At 47.1% G+C, this 23,109-nt stretch overlaps 1 protein-coding gene across 4 annotated transcripts in view; it reads left to right on the top strand.

The window, feature by feature from the left end:
• Positions 1-23,109, top strand: part of SETD1A (SET domain containing 1A, histone lysine methyltransferase) — a 1,694,645-nt gene that overhangs the window by 1,438,250 nt on the left and 233,286 nt on the right. For all 4 annotated transcript variants that reach the window (XM_069651930.1, XM_069651928.1, XM_069651929.1 and 1 more), the window contains exon 15: positions 19,938-22,067. In XM_069651930.1, the coding sequence (XP_069508031.1) occupies positions 19,938-22,067 (2,130 nt within the window). The remainder of the gene's footprint in view (positions 1-19,937; positions 22,068-23,109) is intronic.

Below are 23,109 nucleotides of genomic sequence, written 5' to 3'. Positions count from 1 at the left end.
ATGGGTTCCCAATATTAGAGTAGGATGTGCCCTTGGCGGCAGAGCAGTTTTCAAAAGATGAGAATAGCTGGGGAGCGCAGGCCTAACCCAGCCAACATCGAATACCTTTATGGGATTTCCCTGCATAAAAGGTATCGGTTGTGCCGGTCCAAAACAGTCAAGTGATGCAAGGGATTGATCCATGTAGCCAACTGGAGCCATGGGATAGATTTCATGTCTGCAATGACATGCTTTTTACCCCTTTCATTTCAGATATTTCAAGAAGTGTGTTGTATCTTTGACGTACGTACAAGTTTGTAAGAAATAATCAATATAGGCTCCTAACGGTTGTATTTTGTATGCATACGTTCAGTAAAGATAAAGACAAAAACTGTGGCACACATAATGGTACTAACATACGCATTATATTTTTTTCCTCTTTTTTATGGGATGGAATTAATCTCATTGCTGGTATGTACATTTATTAATTACATTTGTTATATATGTATGATGTTAATTTATGCTATAATTTAGCCCTGAAGATGGTGCTAGACACCTAAATGCATTGGCAAGAACTGTGATTTTGAGTAGAGGGATTGGGAAAACGCCTTATGCATTGTGTGATTTGAACACAATCTCCTCAGTAAAAGCTTTGATAAACCAAGTGGCTAAAATCGTATTTTTTCGAAAGAAATAAATCAAATAATTCAATGAATTCTACAAAAACCAATTAACTGATTTTACAAAGAATGTAATTGAGCTTCAAGTACTGAATTTAGCCTCATGATACAAGGCAAGCAGTGAGAGCTGGGTGTTACAGGGTGGTTTCCACTCTGTTTTTCAAATCATTAATTCTTTGTCCCACGACCGATGGTCGTCTAGTCTTCACTACTTCTCTTCGACTCCTTTGGAGAGGGCTAAAAAAGAACACAAGACCCTGAAGTCGCTCAACCAGTTTACGGCCAAGCCTTTCCAACAGCGGGGAGGTTGAAACTCTAATCGTTCCTTTTGAAGCCAGTCCTTCTCCCGATCTGCCCATGGTCAATATGGCACTGAAGGTACCCGATGGTCCTCTGGACAAAGCTCATCTGGCCACAGCCAGTATCAGTAAAGAGGACAGCGCAGAGGCAAGGGTAGAGGCAGAAACTCCACCCCAAGATGCTCCCCGGCCTCCACATCAAAGTGACTCGCCAGTCCGGGTCCCCTCCCATGTCTCCCCAGTCGGAGGACGTTTGTCATCATTCATTCAAGCATGAGAGGGGATCACATCAGACCATGGGCGCTAAAGACCATCATCCACGGTTATTGCATAGTGTCACCGGCCACCTCGATATCACCCACCAAAGAGCAGACGCCTATCACCAGCACACCTGCAAATCCTGCTTTAAGAGGGGCAAATCCTTCTGGAAAAGGGTGCCTTAGAAGTAATCTCCATTTATCAGGTAAACAAGGGTATTTAATCAGTGTACGTCCTTGTACCCAAAAAGGATCTCACCATGCACCCTGTGTTAGATCAGTGCCCAGAGAACAAATATGTCAAACCGCAAACATTCTGATTGACAACATTGCAAGAAGTAATCCCACTGCTGGTGCAGGGGGATTACATGGCCACATTGGATATGAAAGATGCATCCTTTCTATTTCAATGTTGCCAGCACACAGAAAGTACCTAAGCTTCATGATGGAGGACACCCACTATCAGTTCAAGGTTCTTCCCTTCGGCATCGCCTCAACTTCACGGATGTTCACAAAGGTACTGGTGGTAGTAGCTGCTCAGCTGCTCAGGCAGTCCATTCCAGTCTATCCTTACCTTGACGACTGACTCATAACAGGGGGTTCGGACCGAACATTCTGAATAAATACCCAGAAAACGGTAGATCTCCTCTTTAGCCTGGGCTTTTCGATCAACAAGAAAAAGTCCAGTCCAGACCACAGCCAAGTAAAACAGTTTTGGGGGGCTCTAATTCGGACCAAAGACGGTCTTGTTTTCCCTCCAGTGAGATGGTTCAAAAAAATGCTGTTCCAGATCCCTCACTCTTTACCCAGTCACAAGGTTACCGTACGCAAAGCCAAGCAACTGTTAGGAATTATGGCCTCCTGCATTTACCTAGTTCCTCATGCTCGTTTGCGCATGTGCCCCATCCAAGAGTGGCTCTGTGCCAATGGTATCAGACCAGCGGACAATGGGACGATCTAGTGGTTGTCTGAGCAGCACTTGTTCAGTCTCTGCAGTGGTGGTCAAGGGAGAACCTTGTGCAGGCAAAACCTTCGCCGCCCCCGCAGTAGAAGCCACTCTTATCACAGACTCGTCTCTAATGGGGTGGAGGGCTCACCCCCTTCAATAGACAGCGCACAGCGTGTGGTCCCCAGCGGTAGCTTCCAATCACATAAACCTGGTGGAATTGCTAGCAGTAGTCAAGGCCCTGAAGCCTTTTCCAAACACACCTCGAGGGGAAGACAGTTCTAGTCCTCATGGACAGTACTACTGCCATGTATTACCTGAGCAAACAGGGGGGCACTCGCTCTCTACAGCTGTCCAAACTGTCACAGAACATATGGAAATTGGCTCTCTAACACAAGATGTTCCTCCTGTCACAATATGTTCCAGGAGAACTCAATCTTATGGCAGATGTATTCAGCAGAGACTTCCCCCTTCCCGTAGAGTACGAATGGCAACTACACGAGGACGTTATACTCCACGTCTTTGCAGACTGGGGCTACCCGGAGACCGACCTGTTCGCAACTCTGGAGAACACACAATGGCCTGATTACGTCTCCAGGTACCCTCCGAACCGCTCCAAGGTGAACTGTCTGGATAACATTGTCAGGAACATGTGTCTATGCCACCCCACCTCCCCCATTCCCCTGCTCAACAGACTAGTGCACAAGATGTACCAAGAGCCAGTCTGGATGATTCTGGTGGCCCCGATATTGGCCTGCCAACCTTGGTTCTCCCATCTCATGGCAATGTCAGTCTCCCTTCCCATGAAACTGCCATGCCCTTACAACATGCTATCTCAAGACAAGGGAGAGACACTACAGCCATGCCCTCAAACTCTCAATTTAGCAGCCTGGCTCCTGAGATCATAGAGTTCGGGCACCTCCAACTTCCTCAAAGATGTATGGATATACTCTGGTAAGCACGGAAACCTAACACCAGACACTGCTACTCCAGTAAATGGGAACGCTTTTTTATCTGATGTAATAACAAGGGCATCAATTCTGTTGATTGCACACCAAAACATATTGTCGTGTCCCGAACGTACCTGTTAGATTAAGGTCTGGTTTTCAATTCCCCAAGGTCCACCTAGCAGCGCTTTCAGCGTACACCACGTCCCAAAACAAGGTTTTGTGGTGGAACATTCCAGTAATCAAAGCATTTATGGAGGGGCTAAAGAGGATCCATCCCCCTATCCCCGTATCTCAATCAAACGCAGCTCCCAGGTGGGACCTGAACGTTGTGCTTGACAGATTAATGGGGCCTCCCTTTGAACCAATGCACAAAGCTAGCCTGAAAGCACTCACCTACAAAACCGCCTTAGTGGTGGCGATCACCTCAATAAGGAGAGTTGGTGAACTGCAGGCCCTTTCAGTTCAGGAACCTTTTGTCACGATTCACAAAGATAAGGTGGTTCTGCGCAGTCACCCAACATTTGCGCCTAAATTAATATCAAAGTTCCATGTAAACCAATCCATAGAACTACCAATCTTTTTCCAAAACCCCACTAACGTGGCAGAACGAAGCCTTCACACACGCGATGTCAGGAGAGCAGTTATCTATTATCTGGAAAAGACATAGCCACTAAGGAAAACAAACCAGTTCTTCGTTTCAAAGGCAGCTGGTAGAGAAGGGGACCTGGTCCCTAAATCAGCGATATCAAAATGGATCGTGAACTGCATCGCACTGTTACACTCTTGCCAAGAGAGACCTGCCCTTCACGCCTAGAGCACACTCTACTATGGGCGCAGAGGCTACCGTAGCATTCATTGCAAATGTTCATCTCAAATCCATTTGTAAAGCATCAAGCTGGAGGTCTGATTCTCAGGTGGGACAATCAGTGCTAAGAAATCTCTTTGCTACTGTTCCGTCTCACATCCCACCACCATCTCTGGGGACTGCTCGCTAGTCTATTCATGTGATTCTAAGCAGATTAACAAGCATAAGAAGATGTGCATTACTCACTGTAATAGCATGTCTGATGATTGAATTTACTTGGATTCACATGTGCCGACCCTTCCTACCCTCATGGAGTCGAAGGAACATGGACATCTCTTCTGTACTCTCTCACGCTGACTAGAAGGCTCCCTCACGGCAGAAAAAACACAATCGGAGGGTCCTCGACTCATGAGGGATTTTGGGTACACTAAACATCACGTTAGGGGTAGTGTTAGTCACGCCCATGTCGACGTCCCCTTTCAATCTTCAAAAGAAAGATGCAATACTCCGCCATTACCACTAGATGTCGGACTGTATGCACAGCATGTGAATCTAAGCAGATACAATCATCAGAAATGCTATTACGGTGAGCATGCATATCATATACTTCCCAGAAAGGCAGAACATTTCTAAGGTAATTTAACTAACCTTTTATATACCTTTTTAGAAAGGTAAGAACATAATTTATTTTAACATGAAGACTAGGTAAGCCTTTCACGTAAGTTAAAATGTTCAACAAATCACTGCCTCCAGCCATTAATGGTAAGTGTGTCTGTGTAACATAAATGTTACAGAGTATCTCTTTTGTCATTTCAAATAAATGTATCACTCCACTTAAGGTTGGGGGTTCTGGTCTCACTTAATAAAATGTAAAAGGGATCCAAAGATCCTTTCTACCCTTGGGAACTGTAGTTCTCTCAAGGTTAGCCAGAGAAAGTTAAATTAAAAGTGGAGCCCCTAGAGCAACCTAGCAACAACAGGCACTTATTGCCAAAAAGTTCTCAAAGAATATACTTTTGAATAGACACTATGGAGAGCCTAAAAAATCACACCCATAAAAACAGTACAATATTCTGAGTGTGGAAAAAGGTTCCTGAAAAAATAATACACCTGTAAAGATAAAATTTCTGGGGTTGACACAGGTCAGGAAGATTTATCATTACTATGAAAATCTTACCCAACAGAGGTCATCAGCGCAAGTGCCATGGATTGCATGTGTGCATGGGGTTTGGGTCTAGTAGAGGGTTTGACAGACAAAAAGCATCAGTGTACCTTTCACAGATGCTAAATACCATTTACAGATCAGTCTTTCTCCCACAAAATTGGGCATTGCAGCACCGAAGTGCTAGGGCAATTCTTGTAACGCTCACCTGATTCCCGCAGAGGCGCCGGTCTTGACTGGGTGAATGCCGTATCTTCAAAGGTGATGTGTAACACACGGTTGGCTCTTTGGGCTGGACCGCTGTGCACTGTATGTCTGACTAGAAGAGTAAGATGTCTGCAGATAGAAAATATGGGATTAATGAACTGGGGTTATTGGGTGCCTCTCTCCTCTTCCCTTTCTCTTCTCCTGTAGAACCCCAAAGGTTAACACCCTCACCTTAGGTAAGTGAACGCCAAGCTCTCCATCTGCCTCGGGGCAGGGTGCCGTAACCAGTTTCTTCATTGGATAAGGGTGCAGGCCTCTTGACCTCAGAGGACTGCTGTCCGTCGTTAACTGCACGAACGGTAAGTTCTGGGCACTTCAAATGTCTTAAAAGTCTTTTGTAATGATATCTCTTGTTTTGCAGGGTTCCGGCGATGGCGGATGGTGGGCTGATGAGAGTTGAGGATCGAACCCGCGTGAGGAATAGAAGCGCCTGGAAGCACGTAAGTAAGCGCTTGTAGCCTGCTTCACAATGCGCACTAACTGTCCCTTTTATCTTGCAGGTACAAGTTCGGAGCTTTAGAGAAGCTGAAGGGTGCTGGAATACCCACTGGATTCGGCGTGGGAAGGAGTAATGGCACGTGAGTAATAAAGTTGCCCAATGTCTTTAAACGCACCTTCTTTTGTCTTTCAGATGCGGGATGCAGCGCCGAAGGCCTCCGGAGCTTGCGAAGAGCTGGTAAGCTTTTGTCTTTCAGATGCCGGAATGCAGCGCGAGGCGTTGGTGACAGCCGATGGACCAGGTAAGAGATGCGCTGCCACTGAAGACCGTAGTGCTAACCTGTTCTTTCTTTGTCTTTACAGGTGCTGCTGAAGACTGGATTCCAGGATGGTAAGCCTTTGTTCCCTTAGGCCCAGGATCAGAAGCAGAAGACACGATGAGCGTTCTGCTGCAGAGAATGCAGAATAACGCAAAGCAAGATTCATCCATCGGGTGTGGTTTAAATAGCCTCCTGTAGTGCTTAGGTGTCTCCTTCCACAGCCACGCCTAAGAAAAGAGTTCCTGCTTTCCAGAAGAGTTCCAGTGTTCTGAACCTAGGGAGTGGCTCCTGCCCCACCCAACAGGAAAAGTAGTCCCAAACAGAAGAGGATCAGGGGTTCAACTGGCAGGTAAGTAAGCAGCATGGTCTGCTGCAGGTAAGTCCACCCAAGCATTATGAGCCAGGCGCTTCCAGCGCTGGGACTGGGCATCTTTATGAGCCTGGTGCCACTGGCGCCAGGACAGGGTCCAAAAGGTCCCAATTGGGACTGGCTGGCACTCGGAACCGGGGTTATGGGTCTGCTTCCAAGGGAGTCGGGCAAGTCCTGATCTTTTGGAAGCAGAGATCATGACAATTCTCCTCTGAACAACAGTACCAAAAGCAACCCCAGACACGTGTCTTCTCGACAGAGGATAAGCAATATAAATGAAGGAAAGGTAAAAGATGTACATTTATGCATCATAAATCGGATTGTATTGACTTAAATACTTTGTAATACATTCTAGCATTGAAATTGCAAGTGTAATAGCATTAGATTGTTCCTGTACAATGTCCAAACATTGGACAACATATCTAAAATGTTATTGCGAGCCAATTTTGAAGACAGTTACAAATCATTTAAATCTGGAAGTCAACCTTTCAACAAGTTGATTTTGGTGGATAAGGCTAGTTTGCAATGTTTTGTGGCATTTTGTGTGTCTTGGGAACACAATCGGGATCCATTCCATGGGGATGCATCACCAACACAACCAGTGTCGGATCTTTCACAAATTCAAAATGCATTTCCTGGTATATTGGCTTGGCCACCCATTGTTTGCCTAGTTTTGTAAATGCCATGAGGCAACAAAGCATCCCCAATGTTCCTGCAGTTTTCGCTTGTTCCCTCCCAACGGTCTCGTTGTGCGCAAGTACAGCTAGTCTTGTTCTGGCCCACATACCGTCTATGCCGAAATGCAACCTTTTGGGCCTGTACTTTAGGCCCATATTATGGAACGCCTCCAGTATGACAGAATTCTGTGAGTCCCTTCAGGTCTCTTGAAAGCATTTTATCATACACAATCTCCTCAAGTGCTTTGTGTGGGGAACATGGCACCAACCACTTCTTGCGTTCCTGCTCCATCGATAAAGCTCCTTCGATTCATGGAAATGTTGGTTTTCTGTCCATGAGTGGAAGTTGGAACATGGTGCAAAAATGAGCGCCATTTTTCAAGTAGAATTTCGAAAGATCCATCACAAGTTTTGGAGCTCCACCAAAGATGGTTGCTGATAGACTGACACCACTTTAAAAGGTTTTCCGAACCTTTTTTTTTTATTTTTTTTTTACTGTCCGCTGTAATTTTTTTTTTGATGCCAAATGTGTGGAAACTGCACTCGCATGGCCTTGGCTATTGAAACATGCGTGTCACTGGCTTTCAGGTCTAATAGCATTCCCCTGCATTCCAGATGTTCGATGGATTTAATGAAACCATGGCCATAGACGATGTACGTTCAGACACCTGCACAATGTCCGAACTCGCAATGTTTTTAGTTTCCATGTCTTAAAAGTGGTATGTGCAGTACTAAGCGGAAAATCCTGGACTGTCGCACTGTCCGTCAAACCAGCTAGCCTCACACGTTTTACAGAGAATGTACTGTCCATTGTCATCTGTTCGAGTTTCCAGGCATGACTAATAGCGGGGAATAAGAATTCCCTCTGATATTTGTAGTACTGGGGTTTAGCAAGGAACTCAAGTCCCACAAATTGACAGAAACTGGAAATCTTACTGAAAGTCGATCCGCTAAACAGTAAGGCTGCTGAACAAAGTACATTTCCAGCAGGCACTTTGCCGAGCCTCGGTTGACCAGACTATTAAAATGTATTATGGAGGTGGACACAGCTGGCCTAGATTTTCAGGTTGGTGCCTTGCAATGCACGCAACACATTCACCAATGGCTCCCATGTGCCCTCTTAATTTATTATCACATTTCAGCATTTGTACCATCTCTAGCAGGCAGCTGTCAAATAAAATATATTTTTGCTCCTTTAATAGCCAATCGTCACGAGTCTGAATATTGACTGGACCACGCAGTGCCTCAAATAGTAGTTGCTCCATCTCCATTGTGAAATCCGTTTGGCAAGCAACATCTTTGGTTTCAGCTGTTGTCTGAGTCTTTTTACTCCTCTTCCTTCTGGGTCTCTTAACAGATTCATAGAAAAACCTGCTCAATGTATAGCACACATACAGAAGATATGATTTTCCAACTAAAAATATATGGACTAAAACATCTGCTTAAAAACTTCCCCAAAACAAACTGGTTTGTTCTTTAGCCTTGTTTTCTTTATTAGCTTCAAACCCGTGGCCTTCTCTTTGCCGACTGCAACATGAAGCTGAAAAAAAGTGTTTTTATATTGCATTTCCACTCAAACATATGTACATATCTACAAACTGAACCAACTTGACAGACTTCAAAACATTACATTATAAAAATGTATTCCTAATGCAATATGATGCTCAGTTGTATTTCATATTAGGTTATGGATACCTCTGGTCCATGTGCCTCTTTTAATTCCACATCTTGAGTGCATTCCATGAATAGAATAATCATTAAAACAAAAGTCAATCGTACTGAAAATTTTAATCTTTCATCCCACAGAGCACTTCCGCACTAAGTAGTTTAATATTATTATGAACCATATAGTATAAGGTTTGTTGTTACAACACAAATGGAGAATTCATATGAACAAACTCTCAAACAGTGTGCATGATTTGGTCATAATATACATTTCAGATTTCACCTGATAACCTTCCGAGATGACACATGGACTTGATCTGAGATCACCCTGCAAAACATAGTGATTATAATGTCGCCTTCAAAAGTAGTTTGCTTTGTAATCTATTCTGCATTAGGGAGGAAGTGTGACATTAAAGCCAAAATCAAAAAAGTATGTAAAAGTGCAAGGTTACATGCATTTTAGCCTCAACATACATTCTTTGACATGACAACCAACACATTTCGAAAACATTATGCAACTTTTAAAGGGCACTATGGACGTTTTTACTGAGGGTCACGTTTCACTGATTTATTGGTGGGTCCCGAAAGCAGGGATAGATTTAAGTATACTAAAGTGAAACATTTTAAAATTCTGGTGAATCTCGTAACTATGGAAGCTTTGAGTAATACAACTTTGATGGAAATAAACACTGAAAACTCTAAACCGTTCATAAAGTTACCTTTTCAAGGCACTATTTTAAATAAATCGAGAGATCCTAGAGAATACTTATTTATGCAGACCACTGTCCTACATACCAACAAACATAACAAATAAATCAACCACTACTCACCTGAGCCAGCGTGTGCCGAAATTGAGTCGGAATTGCATTTGGAACAATTCACAAAGAATTCTGGGTCGGCGCTTTTTTGTGTACTTTGATTGTTCGTACATCTCGTCGGTAAAGTGCAGGCTGCGGAATCGATTGGATGTCATGTCTCGCAAAACAGCCTGGGCTCTACTTTCAATCTCGTCTACTGGAAAGCCGCAATTTGTAAGCCATCTTCTTATTAAATCAATATCCTCCGGGAATGTATGCAGGACTGTGCCCTTAGTTTTGGCATGTCTCACCGATAATGACACATGAAAGCATTCTTGAAAAGTTTATAAGATCTGTATAAAAAAATATCATCATTACAAATAATACTGTATGAATGTGAATAAAGGAATTATAACACAGCTTTGTCTGTACAGTTTGTTTTAAATAAAGAAAGAAAACATGTGTAGTGACTACCATACTCCTAACCCAAAGTTCCCTTTACACACCTGTTCTCCCTCCTTGCTTGTTAACTTGGCTCTTATTTGGGTTTGGCTTTGGCAGATATAGAATGACGCCTAAGTTGAAGAAGAGTCTGAGGGGTTTGGGCATGCGTCTCACAAAAGCACTCCTGCGTTGCTGAACTTAATGAGGGTTTTATACTGTGCAAGGGCAACACTATCCCCGCAGGAAGAACCTCCCATAGGTATGGAGGAACGAGGTCTATGGACTAGGAGTACATTGTAACATTTACATTCTTCTGACTCTCTAAAACACATATTTTCTAATGAAAACAGATAATGCAGGTGGAATGAGTTTCTTGGCCCCTTTCCAATGAATGTTCGTTTCAAGTTCATCAGAATCAAATCCACCATGATCCTGATGATGGCAATGCGTGCTAGACAAGCCTGGTGTCATGATGCCTACCTCCAAGGAGCCAGGTCCGACCCAGCGACCCCAGAGGCAGGCATCATTTCCCCCAGGGGAGTGCCAGTGGGCCCAAGCTGGGGCCCTTTGGACGCAGTCCTGGCGCCTTAGGCGCTAGGCTCATGTTGGACCTCTGTCCTGGCGCCTTAGGCGCCAGGCTCATAAAGCTAGACATGTGTTCAAGTGTTTTAATGTGCATTTACCTGATGCAGACCATGCTGCCACATCCAGGCCCTCTTGAGGCCTGAATGGAACTACTTTACCTGTGGGACTACTTTCCACCCGGGTGTGGTCGGGGAAGGATACGTACCTGATCTGAGGAAGGATACACACTTGGGACTTCTTCCAAAGCTATTTAAACCACACCCGATCAGCAACTCACGCTTCGCGTTGTTCTGCTCCTCGCAGCTGGACGCTCACCGTGTCAGCTCCTGCATCTGGACTTCAGCCACGCCCGTCGGCATCCTGGGTCACCTGCAAAGGGAGACAAGAGACCTTACCAGCTAAATCTGCACCACGGAGACATCACCGACGATTCTGAAAGGGAAGACGTTATTTTTAAAAGCATTTCGTTACGATCGCTGCAGCGCTGCATTTCACTCACCTTTCCTGGGTTCCTCCATCTTCAGCAGCGATCATCCGGATACACAGCCACTTCCCAGAGCCTAGAGAAAAAGACAAGAATAAGAGGTGAGAGAAGGAAGGGAATAAAACTTACCTGTTGGGTCTTTCCCATTTCATTTCGGGTCTTGCCGCTTCCAGGCATTTCCGGACCCCGGCCCCTATGGGGAAAAAAGACAAAGACATTGAATGAGCGTATGCAAAGTCAGTTCCCGAGCGCTCATCCAGAACTAACCTGCCATTTACTGGAACTGGAACTGCACGTATCACTTCGGGTCGGTGCCATATCTCCGGCATTCCGAACCCCGGTCCCTAAGGGGAAAAAAGACATAAGCATTAGCGCTTGCTGCAAAAGACAATGAACATTATTATTAAGCTTGGACTTTTGAACTTGCAACAGAACTTTTACAGAGCCTTACCTGAATAGCCAAGCTTACCTGAACTCCCATCAATCATCAATCCAGTGAAGTAACTGGGTTTCAACGCGCCCCTGCATCAGAAGCAGGATGGAGAGCTCATCCTTCCTGACCCTAAGGTGAGACTTCACGGGGAATCGTGGAAGGGTATCGTGGAGGGTTGGAAGAGAGTGGGAGGCTTGAGCATAACTCAGTCAGTAGGTAATACTCCCTTTTCACGCACAGGGGAATATTCCTGCGAGCCGGAGAAAACAGAGTAGAGGGCCCTTCCTGTCCATCTTCAGAGTCCTGCGCTTCACCATTGAAGAAGCATCAGCACTCGAAGCCAGACCTGCGCCTCCGTGGGAATCAGGTGAGCGTTACACCTGGTATCTACATTTTCTCTGCTGTATTCAGACTACTTCTTAGGCCAATCTCCTCCAGGAGGACAGAGGTTCATCCCCACATTCTAGAATCATAAAGCTTCATATCTCCTAATGCCTTCATTTATGGATCTATGAACGTGTTGAAGCTTGCATAGAAATCTTTAGAGAGACCGAGAATGGGGGTGGGCTTCTGTGTGCACATACAAATATTCGGGACAGTATACAATTTGAGATAACACTGAGGAACCCAAAGGACAAATAAAATATTTGTTATACAGATACTAGAAGTACATCTAGCTTTTCATTTTTTGGCATATTTGATGTGTCTGATATTGCTCCAAATACATGCCATTGGGTTTATTTACTACCTTTTCAGTTCACGTTTTCTGAGTAAAGTGGTGGATTTGACCAACTGTATGTGATAAACACCACAACCCAAGGTTTCTACATGTATCAGAATGGTAATGTGTAACTACAAAACCATGCGACATTCTTCACATAACCTTTTAGTTTGTGGTTATATTACTCTAAGGAAACACAGCAGCTAGCAAATTGCCAAAACTACTCTGCTTCAACACATATCCTATATGTAGTCACTCGGATATGTGTATTTTCACGATTGGAGTTTGGTGATTGCCCACTGGGACTGTTCATTTCCATATTATCCAAACTATTTTGATTTTATTCTTTCCATGCATCGGCCCATACATGAATGAATCCAGGGCACAAAAGCATTCATAAGGATTGTGTTCCTCGCCCCCTCTTAAATCGCACTTTAATTAGTATCTCAGAGTGGTACTTACTTGGTGGCATTATGTGGAGGTGTGTTTTTGAATATTACTTGGATTTGTCCTCTTTTCTCCAGCATGGGGTCTGGCATGGATTCACATGCTCATGAATATTCCTTGTCAGGCTGAGAATCCTTGCTAAAAGAAAAATGTTTCACTTTCAAAACTGTATTTCTCCTCTAAACCAATCACTGTCCTCTCTGTCATACTGCCCCATCCAATGACAGTACTCTCCCTAAGCCCCACCTCTGGCAGCCATCTTCAGATATTTACTGCACACTTCAGTGTTGGGAGTCCTCGAGTTGCTCTCCAAGATTTTTTGTACTTTTAAGTTTTTCACTGAAAAGTTCTATTATTGGCCCATATGAGGCCCTTTGCTCCTATATACATCGTCCGACAATGGGGATCCGTTCTTAGTGAAGTTGCGTGCCCCTCAATGGCCGTTGTTCAAAGTTTATGGAAGGCTGACTTGGGCCTACTTTGTGCCCTCGGACCATGACGGAGGAGAAAAAGGAGGGAAGGACCCTTTTCAGATCCTGCACCCAATGCGGGCTAAGGAACGTCATCATGGAGGATAAGCATCAAAGTGTCTGTACTGCCTGCACCCGGACCACAACGAGGATGCGTGTGAGATATGCCTGAATATTTCAAAGAAAAGGAAGAAAGACAGTTATAGCAGGCTGGCGGCATGGCTCAAGGCATGCAAGGCCCCTGACCCCTTCTTCGGTCATGCCTCACCCAGGACCGGTCGGTCCGAGGAGTGGTCTCCCTCCAAGAGGAGGTCGAAGTCCTTTAAGGACGCCCCATCCGTGGTAGTCCAAGACAAGGCCAAGAACCACAAGGCCAATTCCGCCTGGTTCACCACTGATTCGGGTCCCAGGTCTGATAGATCGCCATCGCCGTCCACCACCTCGGCCAGCCTGCCAACAGGTTCCTCCTCAAAGAGGACATCCTCCACCCCGGCCAAGTTACGGGACAAATCAGAGGAAGAGAAGGCGGCCTCAGAGCAGGCTCACTCGGCGCAGCCAACACCCTGTCGATCGCTTCGTCGACATCCTCTGCTACGACCGCTGCGGCGGGAGGTACCGACCCAGCAAGGGTGGTCCCTACAGTGCAGCGAGTGTCCCTGCCTTCCAGGCATGATACGGCTGCCAAGGCAGCAGTGAAGGCCGCGGGGCACCCCTGGTGGCAGAAATGCACTGGTTCATATCCCAGTACACAGCCTTCAGGAGGGAAAAAGGAAGCCCCAAAGCAGCCATCCAAGTTTCCATACGATCAGCCAATGGACATCTACTCCAGGGACGACCACCAAGCGTCCGTCCATGCAGTCCACGAGGAGGAAGTTGGCACAGGGCCTAGCACTCATTCATTCCCTCCCCAGCCGAGGGGCATATCCATGGACATCCTGTCAACTCTCCACACCTTAGTGACGGAGATCCAGCAAAGGTTGCCTCCATCACTGCCATCTGTTGTGCCACAGGCCCCTAAGGCCCTAACCAGCGTCCACTTAAGAAGAGGAAGAGTCACCCGATGCCACTGCATCAGTCCCCTCCACCACGTTGGGACCCGACTCCACCAGTGGATACACACACGGACACTGGTACAGTCCCGACAGCCATGGGAACCGACAAAGATGAAGACTCTGTCCCGGCGGACAACAAATCACTGCACCTGTATACTCGTCAGAGGCTCTCCACCAGATGAGATCATTTCACTCGATCTCCAGAGCCTCTGAGCTGTTCTAACTGGTGCCAAAGGAAACCAAAAAGGAGGGTTTCCTATACCAGCAACGAGAGTCCAAGAGGAAGACTATCATGTCAGTACCCTTTTTGGACGACATTTTGGAAGGGGGCTTGGCCCTCATGAAAAACCCACGCACAGATCTACCCAAACGAGACAGGTTGGACAAGAAATACAGGGTGCTGGACTCTGCACCCAAGTGATTAAGGTCACAACCGTCGCCGGACTTGGTAGGGAAGGGAGCGGATGTGCCGATGAAGAGAATCTCGGTCTTACTGGCATTAAGGCAGAGATCATTGGCGGCATACCATTCCTGGATGGCGGACAGAGATGATAGAGGGAGAAGAGGTGGCTGAGGGTAGCCTGAAAATGAGCTGAGTGTCATCCGCATAGCACTGGAAGTTGGGGGGGGGGGGGCAGAGCGCGGCAATGCAGTGGGCAAGAAGTGCCAGGTACTGATTGAACAGCCAGGGAGAGAGATTAGACCCCTAGGGAACACCACATGTAGAGATAGAGAGGAAGGACCCAAGTTGAGCCTGGGAGGGTCAATCAGAGAGGAAAGAAGTCGGGCCACGCCAGGGCCTGACCGGTGATACCCAGGTTATCGCGGTGACGGTTGAGCAGGATGGCATGGTTGACTGTGTCAAAGGCAGAAGAGCGATCAAGTAAGATGAGGACACAAGGGGTGTTGGAATCAAGGTTGGAGAGCAGGCCTTCACGGATATTCAGGAGAGCAGTTTCCGTGCTTCTAGCAGCTCTGAAGCCAGACTGCTGGTCATAGAGACAACCAACAGATTCAGTGTGAAGATTGAGCTGGGAGATTTCCAGCTTTTCCAAGAGTTTGCCCAGGAAAGGAGTGATGGAGATTGGGCGATAGTTAGCCAGGCAGGATGGGTCGGCAGAGGGTTTCTTAAGAAGAGGGTGCACAAGGGAGTGCTTCAGGGGGGGAAGGAGTGGTTGCAGAAGTCAGCCGAACCAGGAGCCAGTGAGTCAATGTGTTCCTTGATGGTTTTGGAGGAACAGGGATGAACCTGTTTTGACAAGACTTTCATATATCAGACTTGTCTAGAAACCTTGTCAGAGGAGAACAGGGGAAAGGCAGAGAAGGAGGGAGTAGAGGTGGCCGAAGAAGGGCTAGAGGGAGGCAGGGAGAGGAGGAGAGGGAGGACAGGATGTGCTGAGTTTTAGAGATGAAATGAGAAGCCAGTGCCGTGCAGAGGGCCTTGGAAGGGACAGGAGAGGTAGAGACTGTGGCTGGATTGGCCAGTTCTTTGCAGATTTTAAAGAGTTCAGCCGAGTTGTTAGAAGCCGCAGAGATGCGGGCTTGGATGTGAGCTCTCTTCTTGGTGAGGACAGAGAGCCAGTATTGCCTTTGGAGCAGGCAGCAGGCCATTTTGTCAGAGGATGCACATGAAGCACGCCATTTCCTCGCCGCCACCCTGCACTTGCGTTTAAGGGTGATGAGGTCTGAGTCGTACCAGGAGTTGCACTTGGCTTTGGGCTTCAGGCGGATCCTCGTGACAGGGGCAAGAGCATAGTGTGTCAGATATAGTAGAGTGGAGAATGGAAAGGGCTGTGTCAGGGTGTGATTCAGTCAAAGGGGGAGGGGTGGTGAGAAAGCGGCGATGAAAGCCTCAACTGACACACGCTTCATGGGTTGGATGACCGAGAAGGTGCGTGGCAGTGATGGAATTGGCTTGGCCTGTGGGGTAGAGAGGGTGAGCTGGGAGGAAAGGAGAAAGTGATCACTCCAGGAGAGAGGAGTAGCGAGAGGGATAGAAAGGGGAAAGTCTGAGGAGATCAGAACGTCCAGAGTGTGCCCTGCAGAGTGAGTGGGGCCAGAGGGGAGAAGAGTGAGAGAGAGTTGCCAAGGTCGCGAAAGAGTCCAGAGGAAGGGCAGGAAGCATCCAGGTGGATGTTGAAGTCTCTAAGAAGGAGTAGTTGAGTGGTCGAGACCAGGAGGAGATCTGATCAGGTGGCCGATAGATAGTAGCTACAGTAAGGCTGCTGTCGTGAACCCCAGTGGGAGGCCGGCTAATGAGGTTCATGAGCGCATGTGAGAAAATCACCACCGACTGCTGGTTATGGATGCTCTCGCTCAGGGACACACCTTGGAGTTCCAACGCAGATGCCCTCTTATTCCACCGGCTCCCCGTCAGGAGCAGCACATCCTTAAGCTCCTAGAATTATGAGCCTTGTTACGGAAAGGGGCGATAGAGCTTGTTCCCCAAAGGCTCAGCAGTGTATTCCAGATAGGGGGTTGGAGACCCATCCTGGACCTATGTCTTCTGGACACATACCTAAATCCCAGAAATTCAGGATGGTCATGTTGGAACACATTCTCGGCCAACTGGAGGAAGGGAATTTATTGACGTAGTTGGACCTAGAGGATGCATACTTCCATGTAAACATCCACAGGAAACATCAGAAGTTCCTACGGTTTTGGTACAAGGCCAACACAACCAATTCAAGGCCCCACCGTTGGGCTTAATCGGACCCAAGGGTGTTCACAAAATGCCTGGCCGCAGTGGTGGCCCACCTGCGTCTGCAGGGCATACACGTGTACCCGTACCTGGATGATTGGATGGTACGTGCCCGCTCCCGCAACAAGCACACAAAGGAGACCGTCTGACTGCTGATGGAGCTGGCGTTCTCCACAAAGTATCCAAAGTCCTGCTTAACGCCATTGCAGAATGCGCTGTTCCTTGGCGGCAGACTCAGCGTAGTGGCTTGCATGGCATCCCCCTCGGAGGAGAAGCTAGCAGCCATTCAGGGGAAGGTACAGTGACTGTCGTCGGCGAAGACGGCTGTGGTTTGGGCCATTAAGTCATTGCTGGGCATGATGTGGTCCTGCATCAACATCGTCCCTCTCTGCAGGTTGCAAATGCGACCCCTACAGAGTTTTTGGATTCACGTTCGTTACAAGTGTCGGAGTTTTTTGGACAAGAGCCCCCTCAACGAGGAGTTCCGGCAGGTGAGGATGGTGGGGCGTACGCGCCCACCTCGCCCAGGTGACAGGATTACAAACACTGCCATACCAGGAGACGGTCACCACAGACGCCTCTGGAAGGTTGGGGAGCTCACACTGGACGGCTACACGCCAGAAGTCTGTGGCTTCTGCAGGAGAACGATCTGCACTTCAACATCCTGGAGCTACGGGCGATGTTCTGGGCCCTCAAGTCTTTTCTACCGTCAAGGTGGTGAGGATCTTCACGGACAACACCACCATGTTTTACATCGGGAAGCAAGGGGGCACCCGATCTCCATTGCTCTCCTGGAAGCTCAGGGCTTGTGACATTGTGCCATCAGACAGGGGGTGTTCCTCGTCCTGTTCCACCTGGCAGGCGTCAAGAACACCACCACTGACTCCCTCAGCAGGGAGATGCGCTCCTGCCACGAGTGGGAACTTCGTTAGGATCAGGTGGACCTTCAGTTCGTCAAATGGGGCAGACTTCTGATCAACCTTTTTGCCACAACGGCAAACTCAAAAAGACCGAAGTTTGCCATCCGCCTCCACCAACCCGAGGAGCATGGGGTGGGCAGACGACGCATTCTACTTCCCGTTGGAAGTTCTGTTTCTGTACGCTCCCCCTCCCCCTGTTTCCTCTACTGCTACATGTGATCAACACACTCGGACAGTGTCCGTGCAAGATGATACTCATCGCCCCGGCGTGGCTGAGGCAGATTTGATATCTGGACCTACTCAGCCTGTCAGTAACTCTTCCAGTCAACTTGCCGGTACTTCTGGACCTGCTCACCAGGGAGAAAGGTACAATCCTTCATCACGACCCAGGATTTCTGAATCTGAAGGAATAGCTCCTGCAGACTGCAGGAAGGTAGTCGCCAAAGTCAGGGTGTCAACACTAAAGTGCTATGGCCATAGGTGGAAACTTTTACATGGTGCCGGTTGCAGAAGATTATCCCTCCTGAGTATCACGCGCCCACAGCTGCTTCCATACTGGCTTTCCTTGGCCAAAGCTGGTCTGACTCACGCATCCATCAAGGTACACCTGGTGGCCATCTCACGCTACATCAGATCCCCGGGAAGATCCTCGTTTTGATCCCACAAACTCATCAAGGAGTTTCTCAAGGGGCTTTTTGATCTTTCCTGCTGGTGAAGATGCCTGCCCAGTCATGGGAACTAAACTTATTCATGACGAGACTCATGGGGGGACCTTTCGTACCCATGCATCAAGCCCCACTCAAGTTTCTCTCGTGGAAGATGGCGTTCTTTGTGGCCATCGCCTCAGCCAGACGAGTGGGTGAGATCCAGGCCCTGTCTTGCAAGCAGCTGTATCTGACTTTCCACAAATCGAGGCTGGTGATGCGCATGCACCCCACATTCATGCCAAAGGTCCCATCGGAATTCCCCCTCAACAAGCCTATGGTGTTGCCTGTTTTCTTCCCGAACCCTTCACCGGCGGAGAGGACCTTGCATTTGCTGGATGTTGCTCGTACCTTGACATTTTCAGAAGACTTTTCAATTGTTTGTGGACTCTGGACCTGGGAATCATGGGAAGGCTTTGTCCAAGGCTTCCATCTCAAGATGTCTCTCAGGCTTGATCATGCGCTGAAATCGGCTGTCTAACTGGCCTCTGCCGGGCCTCCGAGATTCCACTCCACCAGAGAGATTGCTGCGACAACGGCATTCCTTTCTGGTGTGCCTCTGCTCGACCTCTGCAGGGCTGCGACGTGGAGGTCCACGCATACCTTCACAAGGTTCTACTGTGTCGACAGGGATTCCAGGGAGGAGTCCAGAGTCGGCCAGGCAGTGCTACTCGACCTGTTCATTTGAGGTGAGTCTGTTCCAGGGGTAAGTGTTAATTGCTTCTGTTGAGCCTTGCCACCGCCCGTGGTTGTGTAATGTGTACTGCTGTGTATTCGTCGTTCATGGGCATGTGAATCCATGCCAGACCCCATGCTGGAGAAGGTTCAAGTTACTTACCTATAACTATTGTTCTCCATCATGGGTCTGGCATGGATTCACATGCGAACCCTCCCTCTGGCCCCTCTGTGTGCCGCCTCTTGGTCATACTGCCACTTTACGTGTTTACCAAATCTGAAAATGGCTGCTAGAGGCGGGGCTTAGGGAGAGAACTGTCACTGGATGGGGGCAGTATGACCCAGAGGACAGTGATTGATTTAGATGAGAAATACAGTTTTGAAAGTGAAACTGTTTTTGCTTTTACCATGGATTCCCAGTCTGATGACTGGGAATATTCATGAGAACGTGAATCCATGCCAGACCCATGCTGGGGAAAAATAGTTACTTTTCTAGCTATCTTTTAGACAGGTGGCACTACTCTGGTTTACCTTGGGAATTCTCCTCTGGAGTACTGCTAATGGAAATATATCTTGTGCAAGTTTACCCATCTCAGATTCGTAAGCCACTGTACCCTTGTACTGAATATGCTGTGTCCTGTATGGATGCTCTAAGTCACTCTTAAGAAATTATGTTTTCTCTGCTTTAGGTGAAAAACTACAAGAACAGATTGCAGCCACTATGGAAAAGAAAGAGGTTGTTCCGGTACCTCTGGACCCACCCCTCAAAGCAGAGGAACACCGATCGTCACCTATTCTACTTCTGCCGCCACCCAAAAAGAGACGAAAAACAGTTTCATTCTCAGCCATGTCTGAGGAAGATCAGGTGAAGTGTACAATAGAGAATTTGGCTGAAGGGACCCCTGGCCTTCTGGCGGATAGGATGCCTGGCTCCATTCCTGAAGAGAAGGCGGATGGGTCTGCCGAAGGGAAGGCGGATGGGTCTGCCGAAGGGAAGGCGGATGGGTCTGCCGAAGGGAAGGCGGATGGGTCTGCCGAAGGGAAGGCGGATGGGTCTGCCGAAGGGAAGGCGGATGGGTCTGCCGAAGGGAAGGCGGATGGGTCTGCCGAAGGGAAGGCGGATGGGTCTGCCGAAGGGAAGGCGGATGGGTCTGCCGAAGGGAAGGCGGATGGGTCTGCCGAAGGGAAGGCGGGTGTGTCTGCCGAAGAGAAGGCGGGTGTGTCTGCCGAAGAGAAGGCGGGTGTGTCTGCCGAAGAGAAAACAGACATTTTGACAAACATGAAGCCCTGCAAGCAAGCAGATTTCCTAGGTAAAGTGAAGTCTCACATTTACATTGAAGCTAAATCTGTCATAAAGGACACCAATCGTGAGTTACCAGTGACAGTTTCTCCTAAGGCTGTAATGCCAGCTCTCCCTCTACTGGCTGCTGTGAAGGTCAAGGACCTATCTGTTATAGTATCTGATCCATGCATTGTAAAGAAAAACTCTAAACCAGAAGTGTCCTTAATCCCTTTGCTTCCTACATCTCCTAAGAGATCCTCAACAGTAACTATCCCTGTGGCAAAATCCCCTGTCTTCATACCAACTATTCCTGAGGTCACATTAAAGAGCCCTGTGGGCGTAGTCAGTCCTGTGGCCCATATGCCTAAAGCTTATTTAAGTTCACAATGTATTAGTCCTACGTCAGTTTCATCTTCTGAAAATGCAGGGATGCCTCTGATCTCATCTCACCCTCTTAAACAGGACAGTCCGAAGACTAGCCACAGAACAATTCGGAATTTGCCTTTGGATCACGCTTGTATGGTTAAACCTTGGGATGAGCCAGCTGCCCGTGGACGATTGCGCAGTCGATCCCGCGGCTCAGAAACTGGCCCTGGACCATCCCTCCATGACATGCTCTACCCAGGGTCCCCAGAGCTTGATGATGAGCACTTAAAGAGGAGAGAGCAGCTGAGCAGGGCAAGCTCCCTACTTGTACTGGCCAATACCTCATTCTTATCAGCCCATCTGTCAACCAAGCAGGCAACAGCCACAGCAACAGATCTCTCAGTCTTGGCGGATATTGCTTTGAAGACTCCTGATACCCAAGGAAAACTTGCCCATGAAGTAAACTCTGAAGCCAAAGAGGCCTCCAAGGCTGAAGGGTCTATGAGCAGGATCCAAGACTGTCATAAGTATATCTTTCAGGAACACAACTATGCTATGGCCCCCGCACCATCCCCTGAGAAAAAGGTCAAAGCAGAGGCAACATCAAACTCTCAGGAAATCATCCACTTGGATCTCTCTGACCACCCAGCTGATGAAGTGCTAGAGGCTCCAGAAGAGGTAGTGTCTGTCATAGACCCAGCAGAAGCAGCCTTGAAAGAAGAGCTAGAGATTGGAATTCTCAGTCTCTTAGCTGAGATTACACCAGCGTCTTTACCTCCTACTAATCTGCCTGCACCTGAGCCTGCCTTGGCAGAGTCCAAGGAGGAGAAGTCCACAAGTTACCGAGAAGAAAAAAGTAAGAAAAAGAAACACAAAGACAAGCAAAAAGAAGAGGAAAAATTAGTGGAAGCTTTTACCAATCTGAGTGAGGTCCTAAACTCGGACAGTGAGGAAGAGAGTGGGAGGAAGCGCTCACTGAGATCACACCACAAACCCAGGCATTTTTACGAGCCACGGAGTGAGTTTGAGCAGATGACAATCCTATACGACATCTGGAACTCTGGTATTGATGTAGAAGACATGTACTACCTGAAGCACATGTATGAGAAGCTCCTTCAAGAGGACAGTAGCACAGACTGGCTTAATGACACACACTGGGTGCATCATACTAATATCCTTTCCATGCATTGCATATCATTTTCAAGTAATTTAACCATGCAGCAAAGAATCATGTTGGTATTCAAATGCATTTTTCCAAACAGTTCCATTTTTAAACTGTTCCTTAATTTATGTATCATTATTTTTCTAATCCTGCAAAGAAAAGTTTAACATTTTTCTAGATCATTTTAGAAATCGCTCAAAATCCCTGTTTTGTTAACTATTATTTAACTAATTAAAATATCGCACAGTTAGCTTTCAAAATTGCAGACCTCTTCAGATGGTGCTCAGTGTAAATGAGTAGTAAAGAACCCCACACTGTACAATTCTTCCTCCTAGAAAAAAGAGATTTTTCACTTTAAACTTTGTGTGAAACGGAGTAGGCATGGAATGTGGGTTTGGGAGGGCTGTTTTATCTGCTGAGGCTTACATCTTTCCAGAAAAAATGGTACATATTTTAACCAATTCACCATTCTTAGACTGCTGTTGATCACACTAGAAGATAGCATGCATTATTTATAAAACAACTGTTGCACATAATATGTTCACAACAATAGACAAAAGCAATGAAAGAAAATGTAACCCAATAGGTTTAAAGTAGTGCCCATGTTACCTTGGATCCACATGCAATAAAAAACCACAATATGAGAGCAGTATTTGCCTTTTTACCAACTTTAAAATGTTCACTCACCACTGGCTATTTGCTGGTGCTAGTTGACTCTTGGCGAGTAAGAAATGGTGTGATGTGTCCAAGTGGAGAACTGAGGGGCAGAGGAACGTTTCATGCCTGGCTAGTAGCCTACCACTTGAAATTATTACCTCTGTGCTTTACATCTGTTACCCCAAGTCAAGTCCATAGATGTTAACAGGTAGGCTTAAAATGTAATACTTGCAATTAAACTTCAGCTCTTCAAAATAAAACACATGTCTGCATCACCCTGGCAGGCCCATCCAGTGAAGTTAAACGTGAAGTGCTTAGCTATGAAGAAGTATTATCCAGTGTGGGTTTCTTTGCTACTCATCTCTTTGGCAACTATCTGATAAAGATGTCTACA

This window comes from Ambystoma mexicanum, chromosome 3p (assembly GCF_040938575.1).
Source record: "Ambystoma mexicanum isolate Mex_15411 chromosome 3p, UKY_AmexF1_1, whole genome shotgun sequence".
Taxonomy (NCBI): Eukaryota; Metazoa; Chordata; class Amphibia; order Caudata; family Ambystomatidae; genus Ambystoma; species Ambystoma mexicanum.
Note: the sequence above shows the minus strand (reverse complement) of the source record. Positions and strands in the feature narration are given on the sequence as shown.